The sequence below is a fragment of the Hemitrygon akajei genome, chromosome 11, assembly GCF_048418815.1.
Source record: "Hemitrygon akajei chromosome 11, sHemAka1.3, whole genome shotgun sequence".
Lineage (NCBI taxonomy): Eukaryota > Metazoa > Chordata > Chondrichthyes > Myliobatiformes > Dasyatidae > Hemitrygon > Hemitrygon akajei.
The window spans coordinates 8,105,501-8,123,071 of NC_133134.1; the positions used below are offsets into that span (position 1 = coordinate 8,105,501).

General features: G+C 42.8%; 1 protein-coding gene across 1 annotated transcript in view; it reads left to right on the plus strand.

Annotated features, from left to right (window-relative positions):
- The window catches only part of trrap (transformation/transcription domain-associated protein), a 305,269-nt gene that overhangs the window by 88,290 nt on the left and 199,408 nt on the right, over positions 1-17,571 (plus strand). Inside the window, exons 31-36 of the mRNA XM_073060184.1 lie at positions 1,209-1,277; positions 4,076-4,195; positions 4,900-5,019; positions 10,299-10,460; positions 12,819-13,000; positions 15,951-16,149. Of these exons, the coding sequence (XP_072916285.1) occupies positions 1,209-1,277; positions 4,076-4,195; positions 4,900-5,019; positions 10,299-10,460; positions 12,819-13,000; positions 15,951-16,149 (852 nt within the window). The remainder of the gene's footprint in view (positions 1-1,208; positions 1,278-4,075; positions 4,196-4,899; positions 5,020-10,298; positions 10,461-12,818; positions 13,001-15,950; positions 16,150-17,571) is intronic.

Genomic DNA, 17,571 nt, shown 5'->3' on the forward strand with positions numbered 1-17,571 from the left:
TAATTAGGAACATAGAGGAGGGGAGAGTGGAAATAACGATTGGGTTTCGGAGGTGATAGGTAGATCCTGGTGAGGAGCAATGATTTAGCATGTGAAGGAGGGGAGAGAGTGGGAATAGTAGCGGGATTTCGGAGGTGATAGGTAGATCTCGATGAAGAGTGGTGATTAAGCATATGAAGGGGGGAAGAGTGGAAATAACGATGGGGTTTCAGAGGTAATTGTTGGAGGACTGCAAGTAATGGATTTTTTTACATAAGGGAAAATATACTGGCTTTGGAGGCAGTGCAGAGGAGGTTCACGAGGTTAATTCCTGAGATGAGGGGATTAGCCTATGAGGAGTATTTTGAGTAGTAGGATAATTAAGGGTATGGAAAAGGCAGGTAGGTGGAGCTGAGTCCACGGCCGGTTTGGCCAAAAGGCCAGCTCCTGCTCTTGTTTTCTATGTTCCTGAGTTCTTCCTAGGAAAGGAAGGTGGAGCAAGTTATCATGTGAGTGGTTTGGACCACAGAGAATTCAGTGGAATGTGCTCTGCATTCAAAGTTTAGATCTTGTTTACTGCTGGTGGATTTATTAATTGTGTAATAAATTATGTTAGAATGTAGATTGTAGCAGCTTTGTACCATTGAATCTCTTGCAATTCTTTTTCCAAAGGCACTTGAGAGTTGATTGCAAAGCTGTAGATGGAGTCACCTGTAAGTCCTGTCTGAGTAAGGATAACAGGATTTTTCTCTTAATGAATTGATAAATTGGTTTATTATTGCCACATGTATTGAGGTACAGTGAAAATCTTTGTTTTCCATGCCATCCATATGGATCATTTCATTACATCAGTACGTTAAGGCCTTACAAGCTGTTGTGCCAACCCAACTAAATTAATGATCAAATGAATCCCTTCTACCTACACAATGTCCATACACTTCAAGCTGACAGGAAAGTGACAGTAACTCAAATAACCACACATTACAACAGTGGTCTGCAGGAGAGCGTCTCTGAATGCACAACATGTGAAACCTTGAAGTGGATGGGCTACAGCAGCAGAAGACCACCAGCATACACTCAGTGGCCACGGAGTGTACAGTAGTTATATGTACGGCACTGTACTGCTGCAAAACAACAAACTTCAGGAAACCTGATTCTGATTTAAATGAACTGTTGATTTCTGTATGAAAACTGTTCTAATGGATGGAAATCTTTCTTTCCAAACACAGGCCCACCTACGTAAGTGGATGGAGGTGGTGGTCCTCACGCACAAAGGAGGGCAAAGGAGTGATGGCAATGTAAGTCCTGAGTAAAACTACTGCAACACTTTGTTACAAAGCTTTCCAACGAAACAATACCGAAAACAATATTATGATTAGAGATTTACTTCAGTGGGCGTTATTATAATAAAGCCTTTGAGACTGATTGTTAATTCCTAATGACTAGTAACCTTGAGAAAGCTATAACGTGATTATAATTGGCAAAACTTTCTTCTTTAGTATTTCAAGGTAGGCTTAATTAAATTGTAACTTACTGACAAATTTCAAGCCCTTTGGCTTTTCAGAACAATTAATGCAAGATTTTGTAAATGATGCATTTTTGTAGAATCATTTGTGAGTTTCTAACTTGAGGAGTAGTAGTCTCTGAGTAGTTGCAGTATCTCAAAACTGAGGGAGCAAGAGATAATGCTGAAGATGCCAAAGGCATTTTACATGTCTCCTTGTATTCTTGCCCTTCATTAGATTTTCCTCCTGCTCCATATCCCTGTTTGCACAGAAGTAAAGGAAGTTAATCTTAGCAAATTGAGTGTTCTGTCGTAGAAATCAAGCAGATGTGGGAGATCTAAGTGTGGTGTTTTATTGGAGGCTACACTATTCTCCGAGTCAAAGTCCCAAAACTATCCATAGTAACATAGAAAACCTACAGCACAATACAGGCCCATTGGCCCACAATGCTGTGCCAAACATGTACTTTAGAAATTACCTAGGGTTACCCATAGCCCTCTATTTTTCTAAGCTCCATGTACCTATCCAGGAGTCTCTTAAAAGACCCTATCGTATCTGCCTCTACCACCGTCGCTGGCAGCTCATTCCATGCACTCACCACTCTGTGTAAAAAAACTTACCCCTGACATCCCCTCTGTACCTACTTCCAAGCACCTTTAAACCGTGCCCTCTCATGATAGCCATTTCAGCCCTGGGAAAAAGCCTCTGACTATCCATGTGATCAATGCCTCTCATCATCTTATACACCTCTATCAGGTAGGTCACTTGTTGCCCTCCGTCGCTCCAAGGAGAAAAGACCAAGTTCACTCAACCTATTCTTGTAAGGGATGCTCCCCAATCCAGACAACATCCTTGTAAATCTCCTGGGCACCCTTTCTACAGTTTCCACATCCTGTAGTGAGGCGACCAGAACTGAGCACAGTACTTTAAGTGGGATCTGACCAGGGTCCTATATTGTTGTAACATTACCTCTTGGTTCTTAAACTCAATCCCACGATTGATTAAGGCCAATGCACCGTATGCCTTCTTAACTACAGAGTCAACCTACGCAGCTGCTTTGAGTGTCCTATGCACTCGGACCCCAAGATCCCTCTAATCCTCCACACTGCCAAGAGTCTTACCATTAATACTATATTCTGCCATCATATTAGACCTACGAAAATGAATCACCTCACACTTATCTGGGTTGAACTCCATCTGCTACTTCTCAGCCCAGTTTTGCATCCTATCAATGTCCCGCTGCAACCTCTGACAGCCCTCCACACTATCCACAGCACCCCCAACCTTTGTGTCATCAACAAATTTATGAACCCACCCCTCCATTTCCTTATCTAGGTCATTTATAAAAATCAAGAAGAGAAGGGGTCCCAGAACAGATCCCTGAGGCACACCACTGGTCACCAACTTCCATGCAGAATATGACCTGTCTACAACCACTCTTTGCCTTCTGTGGTCAAGCTAATTCTGGATCCACATCGCAATGTCCCCTTGGATCCCATGCCTCCTTACTTTCTCAATAATCTTTGCATGGTGTACCTTATCAAATGCCTTGCTGAAATCCACATACACTACATCTACTGCTCTTCCTTCATCAACGCGTTTGGTCACATCCTCAAAAAATTCAATCAGGCTCGGAAGGCACGACCTGCCTTTGCTCGATGGAGATGCCATTCGATATTTGGGAAATTAAAATCTCCCACCATGACAACCCTATTGTTATTACACCTTTTCAGAATCTGTCTCCCTATCTACTCCTCAATGTTCCTGTTATTATTGGGTGGTTTATAAACAACACCCAGTAGAGTTATTGACCCCTTCCTGTTTCTAACTTACACCCACAGAGACTCAGTAGACAATCCCTCCATGACTTCCTCCTTTTCTGCAGTTACTTCTGCTTGTGGAAACTTGTTCTAATTTGACTCCTTCCCTTGCTTGTCAACCAGCTGTCTTTGGAATGTGGGAGTAAACTGGAACACTTGGAGGAAACCCACACAGTCACAGGAAGAATGTTCAAAGTCCCTACAGACAGTGGTGGGAATTGAACCCCAATTACTGGTGCAGTAAAGTGTTGTGCTACCAAGCTGCCCTAGATATCAAATTGTTTGAGGAGAACATTTCTGTTATTTCCACGGAGCTGTTTCAGCTGACATTAAATTTTTTGACCTTGTCTAACAGCGTCAGAAGTGGCAGGACTGTGTACATATTTAATGTTAATGTTTTCCATCTCTATGGATGTTTTCTACAGTGGGGAAGTCCAGGACCAGAGGGCACAGCCTCAGGATAGAAGGGCATCCCTTTAGAATAGAAACGAGGAGGAATTTCTTTAGCCAGAGGATGGTTAATCTGTGGAATTCATTACTAAAGGTGGCTGTGGAGGCCAAGTCATTTGGTATACTTAAAGTAGAGGTTGATTGGTTCTTGATTAGTCAAGGCGTCAAAAGTTACAGGAAGAAGTCAGGTGATTGGGGCTGAGAGGGAAAATAAGATGGTCATTATGGAAATGGTGGCAGAGACTCGATGGGCCAAAAGGCCTAATTCTGCTCCTATGGTCTAATGGCCACCTTTTTAATCTTTCTAATTTGCTTGCACAGGAAATGAAGATCTGCTCAGCCATCATTAATCTGTTTCACTTGATACCGGCTGCACCGCAGACCCTGGTGAAGCCCCTGTTGGAGGTGGTGATGAAAACTGAGAGGGCCATGCTTATTGAGGTAATAACTCTTCCCACTTGGTTGGAGTGCACCTGTAGAGAGGAATAATGAGTCGCCGTTTTGGGCCAATTACCTTCACCAGGACCTGGACCTTCAGCTGTCTTGATGAAGGATCTTGACCTGAAATGTCAACTCTTTATTCCTTTCCGTAGATGCTGCCCTGACCTGCCGAGTTAATCTGGCGGTTTGTGCGTGTTGCTCTGAATTTCCAGCATCAGCAGAATCACTTGTGTTTATAACGCTTCTCACTGTTGTCTCTAGCTTAACATTGACACTGTACATGGTATCCTGAAAGCGGGGCCCTGGATAGACAAGGTAGTGAAGAAAGTGTTTGGGACACTGGCCTCCATCAGTCATGGCAACACACAAAGGAGCTAGAGGAACTCAGCGGGAGACCCTTGAAGGGTCTCAATCTGAAACGTTCCCTCCATAGATGCTGCCTGACCCACTGAGTTCCTCCAGCTCTTTTGCATGTTGCTCCAAAGTAACTGAGCTGTTGACTGGATTCATTGAAATGAAGCTGTATCGGTAAACTAGAATTCGTATCCTGACGAACCCTGTATCCAGAACCTAACTGACTGGGGAAGAGACGTCGCTATTAAGTATTTACATTTTGCATACTGACTTGTGTACTGCATTAGCTGAACAAATGGACTTCTTTTGTGTCTAGAAATTAATTCCTGTATTCTGTCCCCCTCATGCAGGCTGGGAGTCCATTCCGAGAGCCCTTAATCAAGTTTCTGACGCGTTACCCAGCGCAAACGGTGGAGCTTTTTATGATGGAAGCCACTTTGAATGACCCTCAGTGGAGCAGAATGTTTATGGTAATACTCAGTAGCCCTCTGGAGTCGATGAATATGAAATATCGAACATTGAACAGTACAGGCCCTTCAGCCCATGATCTTGTGCTGACCTTTTAACCTACTCCGAATCAATTTAACCCTTCCCTTCTACATAGCCTTCTATTTTTCTGTCATCTAAGTGCCTATCTTAAAAGTTTCTTCCATGTTCCTAATGTAGTTGTCCAGCAGTCACCCTGGCACCGCATTCCAAGCACTCACCACTCTGTAAAGTAAAAACCTACATCTGTTTCCCCCCACCCACCCATACACTTCCCTCCAACCCCTTTAAAAATATGTCCTCTTGTAATATGTTTCCATCCTGGGAAAAAGTTTCTGGCTGTCCGCTTGAACTATACGGTCAGCCCTCCTTATCTGCGAATTCAACCAACCGCGAATCGCGCAAGTGCTCTTCCAGCACTTGTTGTTCGAGCATGTACAGACTTATTTTCTTGTCATTATTCCCTAAACAATGCAGCATAACAACTATTTTACATAGCATTTACATTGTATTAGGTATTATAAGTAATCTAGAGATGATTTAAAGTATACGGGAGGATGTGCGTGGGTTATCGTGGATCGGGATCGAAAAAAATCAGAAGTTCTCTTATTAAGTAAGTCGGAACAGGTACATCCGGTATTATTTAGTGTCAGTTAGTCAAACGTTTTCATTCGTATATGGTATATATTTTACCTTTCTACGCATATAAAACACTTAAGAATGCATGTTTCAGCACCGGGCTCGGGAAGTTCCTGAGTTTGATCCAGTGACAGATCGCTCCCGAGTGCGTTCTCCACTGTGCCGGGTTGATGTGGAGGATCAAAAACCCAAAAACCCAAAACCCAATAATTAAACCACTGCGTTGCTTAGTAATAATTGTAGCTTTCATCGGGGCAGAGCCTTTCTCACTTTATCCTTTAAAATTGTTCTGATCGTTGACCGACGAAGCCTAATGCTTTTACAATGACCGATGGTGTTTCACCTCTTTCTGATCGCTTTATTATTTCCACTTTATTTTCAATCGTTATCGTGAACAGAAACACTGCGGATTCAGGTCTCTGCCGCTGGGTCCACCGCACTGAGACAGGTTAAATAAGGTCTGGGGTTCTGCTGGGTCCTAAGGTCCACTGCATTGAGCTAGGTTGAATAAGGGACTTGAGCATCCGCGAATTTTGTTATCCGCGAGGGGTCCCGGAACCAATCCCTTGCGGATAAAGAGGGCCGACTGAACCTCTTATCATCTTGTACAACTCAATCAAGTTTACCTTTCATCCTCCTCTTCTCCATAGACAAAAACTCTACTTCACTCAGCCTTTTCTCATAAGACTTGCTCTCTGATCTAGGCAGCATCCCAGTAAATCATCTCTGCACCCACTCTAAAGTTTCCACGTCCTTTCTATAATGAGGTGCACAGAACTGAACACAGTACTCCAGCATCGAGTGTTCCCCTGGTAAAGCAGCTGTGATTACTGCACAGCTCTGCTGAAATTGTCAGACATCAGGAGTGTAGAGCAGACTGGAAATTAATCGGGAGGCTCCAGAGGGAGGACCAGTCACCACTGCCTTGACGCTGTCTCCTGGCTGCAGCAACACAACTCCTACTGCCTTAAAAACTAACTGCAGTGATGAATTTCCTTGTAATAAATAGTTCATGTAAAATCTCACTGATTAGCCTTACCAACCTGTAAATATACATATAAACTGGTGTGTGTAAAGTTAAATATTTAAGTGGAACCTGAGAGGAAGCTCCTTCACTCAGAGGGTGGGATGAGTGTGGAATGAACTACCAGTGGAAGTGGTGGATGCGGGTTCAATTCCAGCGTTTAAAAGAAGTTTGGATAAGTACATGGATGGTAGAGGAATGGAAGGTTGTGGCTCAGGTGTAGGTCGTAGGATAATGGAATAATAGTTTAGGACAGACAAGATGGTCGAAGGGCCTGTTTCTGTGCTGTAGTGTTCTATGACTCTGTGATTACTTGAAGGAAACAAAATTGACCTTCAGCTTGATTTATCATATCTAGATTCAACTCTAGTGAGTGTCCAATATGTAGGGAATCCACCTCCCAGAATAATGCTGATGAATTAGTTTGGGCACCATAAACTCTTGATGGATGAATCCAATTTGAAGAACTGCTGTTTGATGATATTTTTACTTAAATTTCTGAGAGCTGATACACTGAGGAGATAGCAGAATGATACAGTATTGGGAGTGCCAAGTAATTTGAGGTTTTCCTTTGCAGAATAGAGGTGAGGAACGATTAATGGAGGAATTCACAACTGGGGGTTTTTGGCAAGAAGACATTCAGATGGTGGATCTGGTTTTAAATTATTTGCCAGTGGGCAGGAGGGAAGGTGATAAATTTACACAGAAAGTTATCATGACCTTGAAGCTGTATAAGATGTTGGTGAGACTGAATTTGGAGTATTGTGTGCAGTTCTGGTCACCTACCTACTGGAAAGGTATCAATTAGATTGAAAGAGTACTGAGAAAATTTACAAGGATGTTGCTGGGTATTGAGGACCTGAGTTACAGGGAAAGATTGAATAGAGTAGGGTTTTATTTTCTGGAGTGCAGGAAAATGAGGGCAATTTGATAGATGTATACAAAATTATGAGGGGTATAGATAGGGTAAGTGCAAGCAGGCTTTTTCCACTGAGGTTGGGTGAGACTAGAACTAAAGGTCATGAGTTAGGAGTGAAAGGTGAAATATTTAAGGGGAACCTCGGAATCTCTTCATTCAGAGAGTGGTGTGAGTGTGGAACAAGTTCCCAGCAGGAGTGGTGGATGTGGGTTTGATTGTAACATTTAAGGGAAGATTCTTTTAGTAGATAAAAGGGAAGGGTATGGAGAGCTATGGCCTGGGTGTGGGTTGCTGCTACTCTGCAGAATAATAGTTCAGTATGGACTAGATGGGCCAAAGGACGTGTTTCTGTTCTCTGAAACTCTATGATCTGGAATACACTCTTTCAAATAGCAATGAGCACATTTTCAATGGTAACTTTCCAAAGGAATTGGTCAAGGTTGTTAGGAAATGGGGCAAGAGGAGAGAACCAACACTCTTTTGAAGCGGCAAGATGGGCTGTATGGCTTTCTGTGCTTTATAAAGTACGTTTAACATTGTAGGGTAACTTTCTGAGACTTGGGAACATTTGATGAGATCGGGTAGACTTACATTAGCTTGTCTGGTTCGATTCTTGTCTTCATTTGGGAGATAATTGCTCTTGCATTAACTATAGATGTGTTTTAAGCTGTGAAAAAAGGTTCTGATGGATATTATAATCATTCTGTGTTTGAGGCACATGCTTTTGCATCTTAATGAAATAGAGAATAAATTCTAAAGTGCTACATAAGATGGATCAGGGGGAAGCCATTTGTTGCCTCTCACTTGCTCCTTCATGCAGTAAGATGATGGCTAATCTTTTGCTTCAACATCACTCTTCCACCAATCCCCTGTCCCTTTAGAACAGGGCTTCCCAACCTTGGGTCCATGGACCCCCTTGCTTAATGGTATTGCTCCATGGCAATTAAAATGTTTGGGAACCCCCTACTTTACAACAGAGAACACAGCACTGTACAGGCCCTTCGGCCCACAGTGATATGCCAACCTTTTAACCTGGTCCATGATTAACCTCACCTTTCCCTCTCACATAGCCCTCTGTTTTTCTTTCAACCATGTTGCCTAAGAGTTTCTTAAATGTCTCAAATGTAGCTGCTTCTACCACCACCCCAGCGGCACATTCCACACACTCACCGCTCTGTTTAAAAATAGCTACCTCTGACATTTCCAGCATGTGCAGACTTTCTCTTGTTTATGATCTGACATGCTCCCTATACTTCCTTCTAATCACTTTTAAAATTATGCTCCTTTATTTTCGTAATATCTGTATATCTGCCAGTTCCTGTCTTGAATATAGTCAATGACCCAGCCTCCAAGCTACTAGGGCTCGCACCTTATTGTCTGCCTGACCTGCACTTCCTCTGTAATTGTAACACTTTATTCTGCATTCTTCTTTGTTTTGTCTTGTTCATATAGAATTAATCTGTGTGAACAGTATGCAAGACGTTTTTCGCTGTATCTCAGAATGTGTGATGAAGGAGCAGAGTTAAGCCAGTCAGCTGACCGAGTCTGCTCCGCTATTCCATCATGCTGATTTGCTTCACCTCTCAACCCCTTTCCCATAACCTTTGACTCCCTGACTAATCAAGAACCCATCAAACTCTGCTTTAAATATACCCAATGGCTTGGCCTCCACAGCCATCTGTGGCAATGAATTCTACAGGTACACTACCTTCTGGCTAAAGAAAGTCCTGTTCATATCTGTTATAAAGGGACATCCCTCTATTCTGAGGCCGTACTCTTTGGTTTGAGACTGTCCGTGTCTGCTTTATCTATGCCTTTCAATAAGCCAATTCCATCTGATGTGCCTTTGCCTATTCTCTTAACTGTTGCCTCTCCTGCTGAAGCTTCTCCGTTCCTCCTCACAGCCCACATTGCCTGCTGCCTTGTTTCATCAGTAAACCTGGATATATTCCACCTGGCCCCTCATCCAAATTGTTGATGTAGTGTGTGAAGAGCTGGGGTCCCGGCAGCACTCTGCACTAATTACTGGATGCCAGTTACCAGTACAGCATTTTAAAACTAATGAGTGTATGCCTGGCTTGGTACCTTAGTGGTCAGTGTAATGCTGTTATCGTTCCAGCAGTTCCGCCACTGTTCGTAAGGAGTTTGTACTTTTACACTGTGACTGCGTGGCTTTGCTCTGGTTTCCTCCAACAGCATGTGGGTTAGTAGATTAATTGGGAGCTCAAGCTCGGGCTACAAGGGCCTGTTACCATGATGTATCACTAAATAAAAATAAAATAAAGAATTCCAGTTGGTGACCTCTCCTCCAGAAGGTGACCTTTACTCAGAGATCATTCTGGTCAAGCCCATAGCACCCTGAAAGTGGAAACACAGGCAGCATGGTAGTGGAGTGGTTAGTGCAAATTTCACTGTGCCAGCTGTAAGGACGGAGTTCAGTTCCTGCCACTGACTGTAAGTGGTCTCTGTGTTTTCTCTGGGTGCTCTGGTTTCCTCTCATAGATGTACAGGATAGCAAATGTTAATAAATGGCGAACATGCTACGTTTGTGCTGGAAGCCTGGGGACACTTGCAGGCTGCTCCCGGCACGTTTTTGTACTGTGTTTCACTGTATGTTTCGATGTTCATGGGTCAAAGCAAGTGAATCTTCTCTGACTCCTTATCGTGTTCACTGTTTGCAGAGCTTCCTCAAGCACAAGGATGCGAAGCCGCTGCGTGACGTACTTGCAGCCACACCTGGACGCTTTGTCAACCTGCTGTTCCCTGGAGCCCAAGCTGCGGTCAGGCCCGGCTCTCCCAGTACCAGTAACATTCGCTTAGATCTCCAGTTCCAAGCCATTAAGGTGAATGAATCTGTCCAGATGTACTGCTAATCTAGATTAGCTTTTAGGTATTTTTGCTGCATTGATCTTCTGGTCTTCTATCATATTTATTCAAATTTGAGCTTATTACCACACAGTAGTAGAAATGAGTACATCACAGAATCATTTTCATTTTATTATTCTGCTCGCGCTCTCGGGTGTTCTGCTGGTCTCTTTAATTTCAATACTTTCTCAAAAGCTAATTGGCAGGTCAGCTTTTTTGAACAGTGCTCCTAAACTGTGGAATTCAATATCTAGAACTATAAGGGATGCAGACGCAGCTGACACTTTCTAAACACCAGCTCAAAACATATTTATTTAATCTTGCTTTTAACTAATATCTTTTTGTGTTTTATTTTCATGTTTATTTTTATTTTTAATTTTATTTTCATGTTTGCACTTTATCCCATTTGTAAAGCCCTTTGAACTACACTACCTGAATGAAAAGTGCTCAATAAGTTGTTCTTAAAGAACAAAAAATAGTGAGGTAGTGTTCATGGGTTCATTGTTCATTTAGAAAGCTGATTGTGGCGGGGAATTAGCTGTCTTAAAGCACTGAGTGCAAATCTCCCCTCTGATGGTAGTAATGAGAAGAGGGCATACCTCCCCTCTGATGGTAGTAATGAGAAGAGGGCATACCTCCCTTCTGATGGTAGTAAAGAGAAGAGGGCATACCTCCCCTCTGATGGTAGTAACGAGAAGAGGGCATACCTCCCCTCTGATGGTAGTAATGAGAAGAGGGCATACCTCCCTTCTGATGGTAGTAATGAGAAGAGGGCATACCTCCCCTCTGATGGTAGTAATGAGAAGAGGGCATACCTCCCCTCTGATGGTAGTAACGAGAAGAGGGCATGTCCTGGGTGGTGGGGGTCTTTAACCTGGTGATATAGCTGCGACCTTAAAGCCAACACCACAGATGATGGTCCTGCTATCCATCTTGTCCGTGGCCCACTTACCTACACTCGTCCATTTATAATGCACAGATCCAATACATACCGGTGGCACAGTAGCGTAACGCTATTACAGTGCCAGCTGTAAGATTGGGGTTCGATTCCCATCGCTGCCTATAAGATTTTGTATTCTCCCCGTGACCATGTGGGTTTCCTGTGGGGCTCCGGTTTCCCTTTACATTCCATTGCCATATGGTTAGGGTTAACTAGTTGTGGGCACTGGAAGTGTGGTTACGCTTGTGGGCATCCCAGCACAATCCTCACTGATTTGATTTGACCCAAACGAAGCATTTAATGGTATCTTTCGATGTTCGTGTGACAAATAAAGCTAGCCTTTAATCTTTTCATGAAATACTTGCATTCATCACAGGCACATAATATCAGAGAAGTGGCCTTTACAAGATAAACAAAAATTAGATCCAATTATTAAAGAAATTAAATTAGAACAAAAAAGTCTATTTTAATGCAAAGGGATCAAAGTGGTCAGAGTTTTGCTAAACTTAGTCATAAGGAGCAAACACGAGGAAATCTACAGATGCTGGAAATTCAAACAACACACACAAAATGCTGGTGGAACACAGCAGGCCAGGCAGCATCTATAGGGAGAAGCGCTGTTGACATTTCGGGCTGAAACCATTCGTCAGGACTCACGGCCCGAAACGTCGACAGTGCTTCTCCCTATAAATGCTGCCTGGCCTGCTGTGTTCCACCAGCACTTTTGTGTGTGTTGTTAGTCATAAGGATTTTGCCAGGGTTAGTCCAAGAACCAAATAGTTGAAGCTGATCTTGATTCTGGTGGTGTGGGACCTCTGAACCGTCTGCCCAAAGGCAGAAGTTGGTATGGCCTTGTTTGATCTTTTTAACGGTTTCAAGTGAGGCCTTGTGAATAGTTGTGATGTCGCCGATGCAAAGGTAAGGTATGTGGATGGTGTCTGATTTGGTGACTATGGTTAGAATTTTTGCTTGATTTTGGAGGTGATGATGACTGCCTCACCTCAAATGACTGAGGGTTCTCTTGGAAGGTTGAGGATGAATGTGTAGAGAGAGAGTCCAGAGGAGGTTCACAAGAATGAAATGAGGAGCATTTAGTTCTGGGCCTGTACTTGTTGGAATTTAGAAGAATAAAGTATGGGAGGGGGGAATCTCTTGGAGACCTACTGAATATTAAAAGGCCTAGAGTGGACATGGACAGGATGTTTCCAATAGTGAGAGAGATTAAGACCAGAGTCTAGGAGCAGTGTGCTGCCGCGATCCATGCTGTGGAGAAGGAAGGATTGATAGTGAAAGGTATTTAATCTCCTCCCCCCCCCCCCCCCCCCCACCTTCTGTGTTACAGACTCTTACTGTGGGTTGGTTCTATCACCCAGTTAATCATCATTTTGTCTAATAGATAATCAGCATCATCGTGAAAAATGACGGGAACTGGCTGTCAGGCCAGCCTCAGCTGGTCAGTCACCTGCGACGCGTATGGGTGAGTGACGCATTCCAGGAACGACATCGCAAAGAAAGCATGGTCGCCACGCACTGGAAGGAGCCAAAACTCCTTGCCTTCTGCCTGCTGAATTACTGCAAGTACGGAACATTCCTTTTTGTTTGCTCCTAGGGTTCAGATGAAAGACTTACTTCATAAATTTTTCATTTATGGCCACTCTGAGCATAAAATCTTTGTGGAAGTTCTCTAAACTTCCATCTAATGTTTGAAGTTTGTTGTGAAGTTGCAAAGATTGTTTTAATTTGCACCATAACCTGACTTTCTGTGATTTACAGCATGCTGGATTATTGTAAATTGTGAGGATATTGCATTATCCTTACTGGTCCATCATTTGGAATTTATTCAGTCAGATGTTCAAAGTGGAATTTTTATATCATCTGCACAAGTACATGTATGTGCAGGTAGAACAGTATCACAGGCACGTGGCACATATAAACTGCATTCACAAGAAAAGCAAATTAAATTTAAATTGTACACAATTTTCACAAGCAAGAAAGCAATTAGAACAAAAAAAGGTCAATTTGAGTGCAAAATGCTCAATGTGTTGCTAGATTGTAATGGTTAAAGTTCAGCTGATTGGTTCCGAATGCCATTGTGTCAGATTAGCAACATTCTCAGGAGAAACATGAAGTAAACATACACAGTTTTTACAAAAAAAAAGCAATTAGATTTTAAAAATATCAATGTTTGTGCAAAGTAATCAATTTGGTTGTAGTGTTGTGAAACATGTCAACTTTGCTACTGAGAGATTAGGCCTAGTGGAGAAGGCCAGCAAAGGCCTCTACATGATGTACTGTAGGGTGACCAAAATACACCGGCTGCGTCAAGAGCTCTGATCCCTGATTAAACAGTTCCTGTGGGGGTGGGAAGCCAGTGAAGAAGAGAAACCACCAATTGCCGAGCTCCCTAACATCCTCAGAAGTGAACTTATGAGACTGCACAGGGCGGAAGGGCAAAGAAAGGCGGGGACGGAAGCCCAGAAACAAGCTGCCTTTATTGCCACCCCATGTGGATTCCCCAAGCAGTTGCATGATGGACACCTCACATGATCCAAACAAGAACTGGATCTACATCTTCAGGACTCCCTCAGTGACTCGGAGAGAGAGTGGGAGCTAGCGCCCTAGTAAATCCTCCTCCTGCGGTTGAGTTCAGTGGCAAGGAGTCCAATGGATGGAGGTTCAGGAAGCAGTCAGAGCAGCCAGAGCTAGTTCTGCCCCTGTTCCCGCTGGAGTGCCCTCCAAGGTATACAAGCACTGTCCTAAGCTCCTCCAACTACATTGGGAATTCCTTAGGGTTATCTGGCATAGGGGAAAGGTTGCGGACCAGTGAAGGTGTGTAGAGGGGGCCTGGAAGAGACTCCAAGGACCTTGAGCAGTCCAGATCACTCACGTTGCTTAGTGTAGAAGGGGAGATATTTTTAAGTAACATTTCCAGCTGCCGGACTGATGTTCTCCTCAAAAATGGCTACATTGATAGCGCTGTACAGAAAGGAGGGATTCTTGCAGTGCCGGGCTGCCTGAAACACATGAGCGTAGTTTCCCAGCTGATCAGAGAGGGGAAACTTAGTCGTACTATGGCTAGATCATGCCAACCTGTATGGGTCATTATCACATGACCAAAACCAGACGAGTAGTGTTGGGGACATGGACCAGTATAGATAAGTGGGCATGGACAAGATGGGTGGAAGGCCCTGTTTTTGTGGTGAGCGATTCTGAGAAGTACTTGACAGCTGGATCATTACCTGTGGTGCTGAGTTTAAAGTTGCAGCGATATCGGCAGGTTTGGAGCCCTCACCACCCAGGACATGCCTTCCTCACATTACTACCGTGAGCAGCCTGAAGACATGCACTCAACACTTTAGGAACAGCCGGCATCAGATTTATGAATGGAAGAATGAATCATGAAGCCATGAGCACTACTTCACTTTCATTATATATAAATATGTATAATTTAATTAAATATGTGCAGCGGATTCCAATTGATGGGGATACATCGGGACCTGTACATTTTCACCCAATTACCTGAAGATTCATGAAAGTAGTTGAAAGGCATAACAAAGGCAAACTACCATTTAATTGAGTAACAAATTATGTATTTCAATGATATACAGAACAACTTAAAACACTACCAATACTACTACAGTACTATAAAACTGTATATTAGATTCTAATAGTTAGAGTTCATCACTGCTGTGTTTTTTTGATTGACTGCAAATGAACAAAATTAGCACAGACACCTAGTGGACTACCTTCATTGTCTTCCTGCATAAACTCCAAATAAAAAAAAAATCCAAAATTATTGCTTTTTGAATCTGCATCCATCAGCCCAAGCACACGCAGCTGATGCTATTTAAAACTGTTCTCTCCATAACGTCTAATAGCCATTCTGGCATCTCCAAACCTGAATGCTTGAAATCACAGTGAGCAAATCAGTTCTGAATTGTCTTACTGCTTATCGACAACTATCAGTGAGTATAATCACTACTGTTTGAACGGAAACACGTGAAACAGATGCTGTTTAAAAACTGTTCGCTCTAAGCACCGTACAAGTGCACACCACTGATGCTAGTTAGAAGCTGTTCAGCAACAGTCTTCTGTCCCAATCAAGCGGCGTAGTGTCCAAAATAAACAAAGGCAATATGTCCCAAATAAACTGCTGCCCTGATTAAACGTCGACAGTGCTTCTCCCTATAGATGCTGCCTATCCTGCTGTGTTCTACCAGCATTCTGTGTGTGTTGTTGCTGCCCTGATTAATCTTTTGCCTAATTAACCTGACAACTGTATTATAAAATTAATAGAATTAATATAATTCATATTATATACATATATATTTATATTTGTATATTTAATTATACTTTGTAGTAATTTTTATGTATTGCACTGTATTCTTCTGCAAAACAACAAAGTTTACAACATATGTCAGTGATAACAAACCTGATTCTGATTCTGATTGTGATTGTAAAGTCTGATCAGGCCTTGTGGAGGTGAATTTAACTGACCGGTTTGTGGATAAATATTCACTTGCCGCAGGCGGAACTATGCGGAGATTGAGCTGCTCTTTCAGCTGCTGCGAGCCTTCACGGGACGTTTCCTGAGCAATATGACCTTCCTCAAGGAATACATGGAGGAGGAGATCCCGAAGAATTACAGTGTGCCGCAGAAGCGTGCCCTCTTTTTCCGATTTGTGGAGTTTTATGATCCAAACTTCGGAGATGAGCTTAAAGCCAAGGTGAATATATCTATAGTTCTGTTGAAGTCAGTGTCAAGCTTATTGTCATATGCACAAATGCAATGACAACTTACAATAGTATCACAGCAACATAGCATTAAATAAGCAATGTTCACAAATAAAAACATTAAACTTAAATTACGCACATAACAGACTCTACAGTTGCTGAAAATGCAGAGCAATACACAAAATACTGGAGAAACTTGGCAGGTCAGGCAGCATTGTCCTGATGAAGGGTCTCTGCCAGAAATGTTGACTTTATTTCTATAATAGTGGCTTAACCTGCGAGTTCCTCCAGCATTTTGACTGTTTCATCTATCACCTTGTACTGCTTGCTCTTCCCTCACCTTTTTATTCTGCTATTTCTCCCCTTCTTTCCAGGCCCGAAGAAGGGTCTTGGCCTGAAATAGTGACTGTTTGTTCCTCTCCATAAATGCTGCCTGCCCTGCTGAGATTTTCCTTCTCTATGGAGCCAATAAACTGATGACGTTTTGGGCTGAGACCCTTTATCAGGGCTAGAATGGAGTCGTGAAGAAGCCAGAATAAGAAGTTGAGGGAAATGGGAAGGAGTACAAGCTGGCAGGTGATAGGTGAGGGCAGGGCTGCTGAAGTGAGAAGCTGGGACGTGATAAGTGGAAGAGGTAAAGGGCTGAAGAAGAATGAATCTGATAGGAGAGGAGAATGGACCATGGGAGAAAGGGAAGGAAGGGGGCACCAGAGGGAGGAGATGAAAAGAGAAGGGAACCAGAATGGGGAATGCAAAAAGAGAGAAGTGGGGGAGGTGTAAATTACTGTAAATTTGAGAAATCGATGATTATTATACACCATATTTATAGGAAAGAAAACAATTAGAATAAGTCAGTTTTATCACAAACCAATGAAAATAGTCAGTGTGGATAAACTGTAGTGATTAGGGAGGTTGAACAACCAAATGTTCGAAGAGAAGTAACTGTTCTTAAATCGGGTAGTGTGGGACTTCAGGCTTCTGTACCTCCTGCCTGATGGTAGTTGCAAGAAAGTGGCATGGCCTAGGCGTTGGGTATTTTGGTGATGGATGGTGATGAAATGTTGAGAATCTTCTCTGCGATTGTAACCCCACTTGATTTATTTCTTGCCATTAGAACAATATGTTTTTATAGGAAATGTTAGAACTATAGAATATAGAACAGTGCAGTCCAGGAACGGGCCCTTTGTCTGACAATGTGCCAAACTAATAATTAAATGCCTAACTAAACTAATCCCTTCTGCTTTCACATTGTCCATACCTCTCCATTCTCTGCACCTTCATGCACCTATCCAAGAGACTTTTAAATGCCTCTATTGTATTTGCTTCCACCAGCACTCTTGGTGGCTAGATAGTCAGAAATATTGAGCTTTACAGCATGAGAAGAGCCCATCATTTCAAAAGTGCTTTTCAATTAG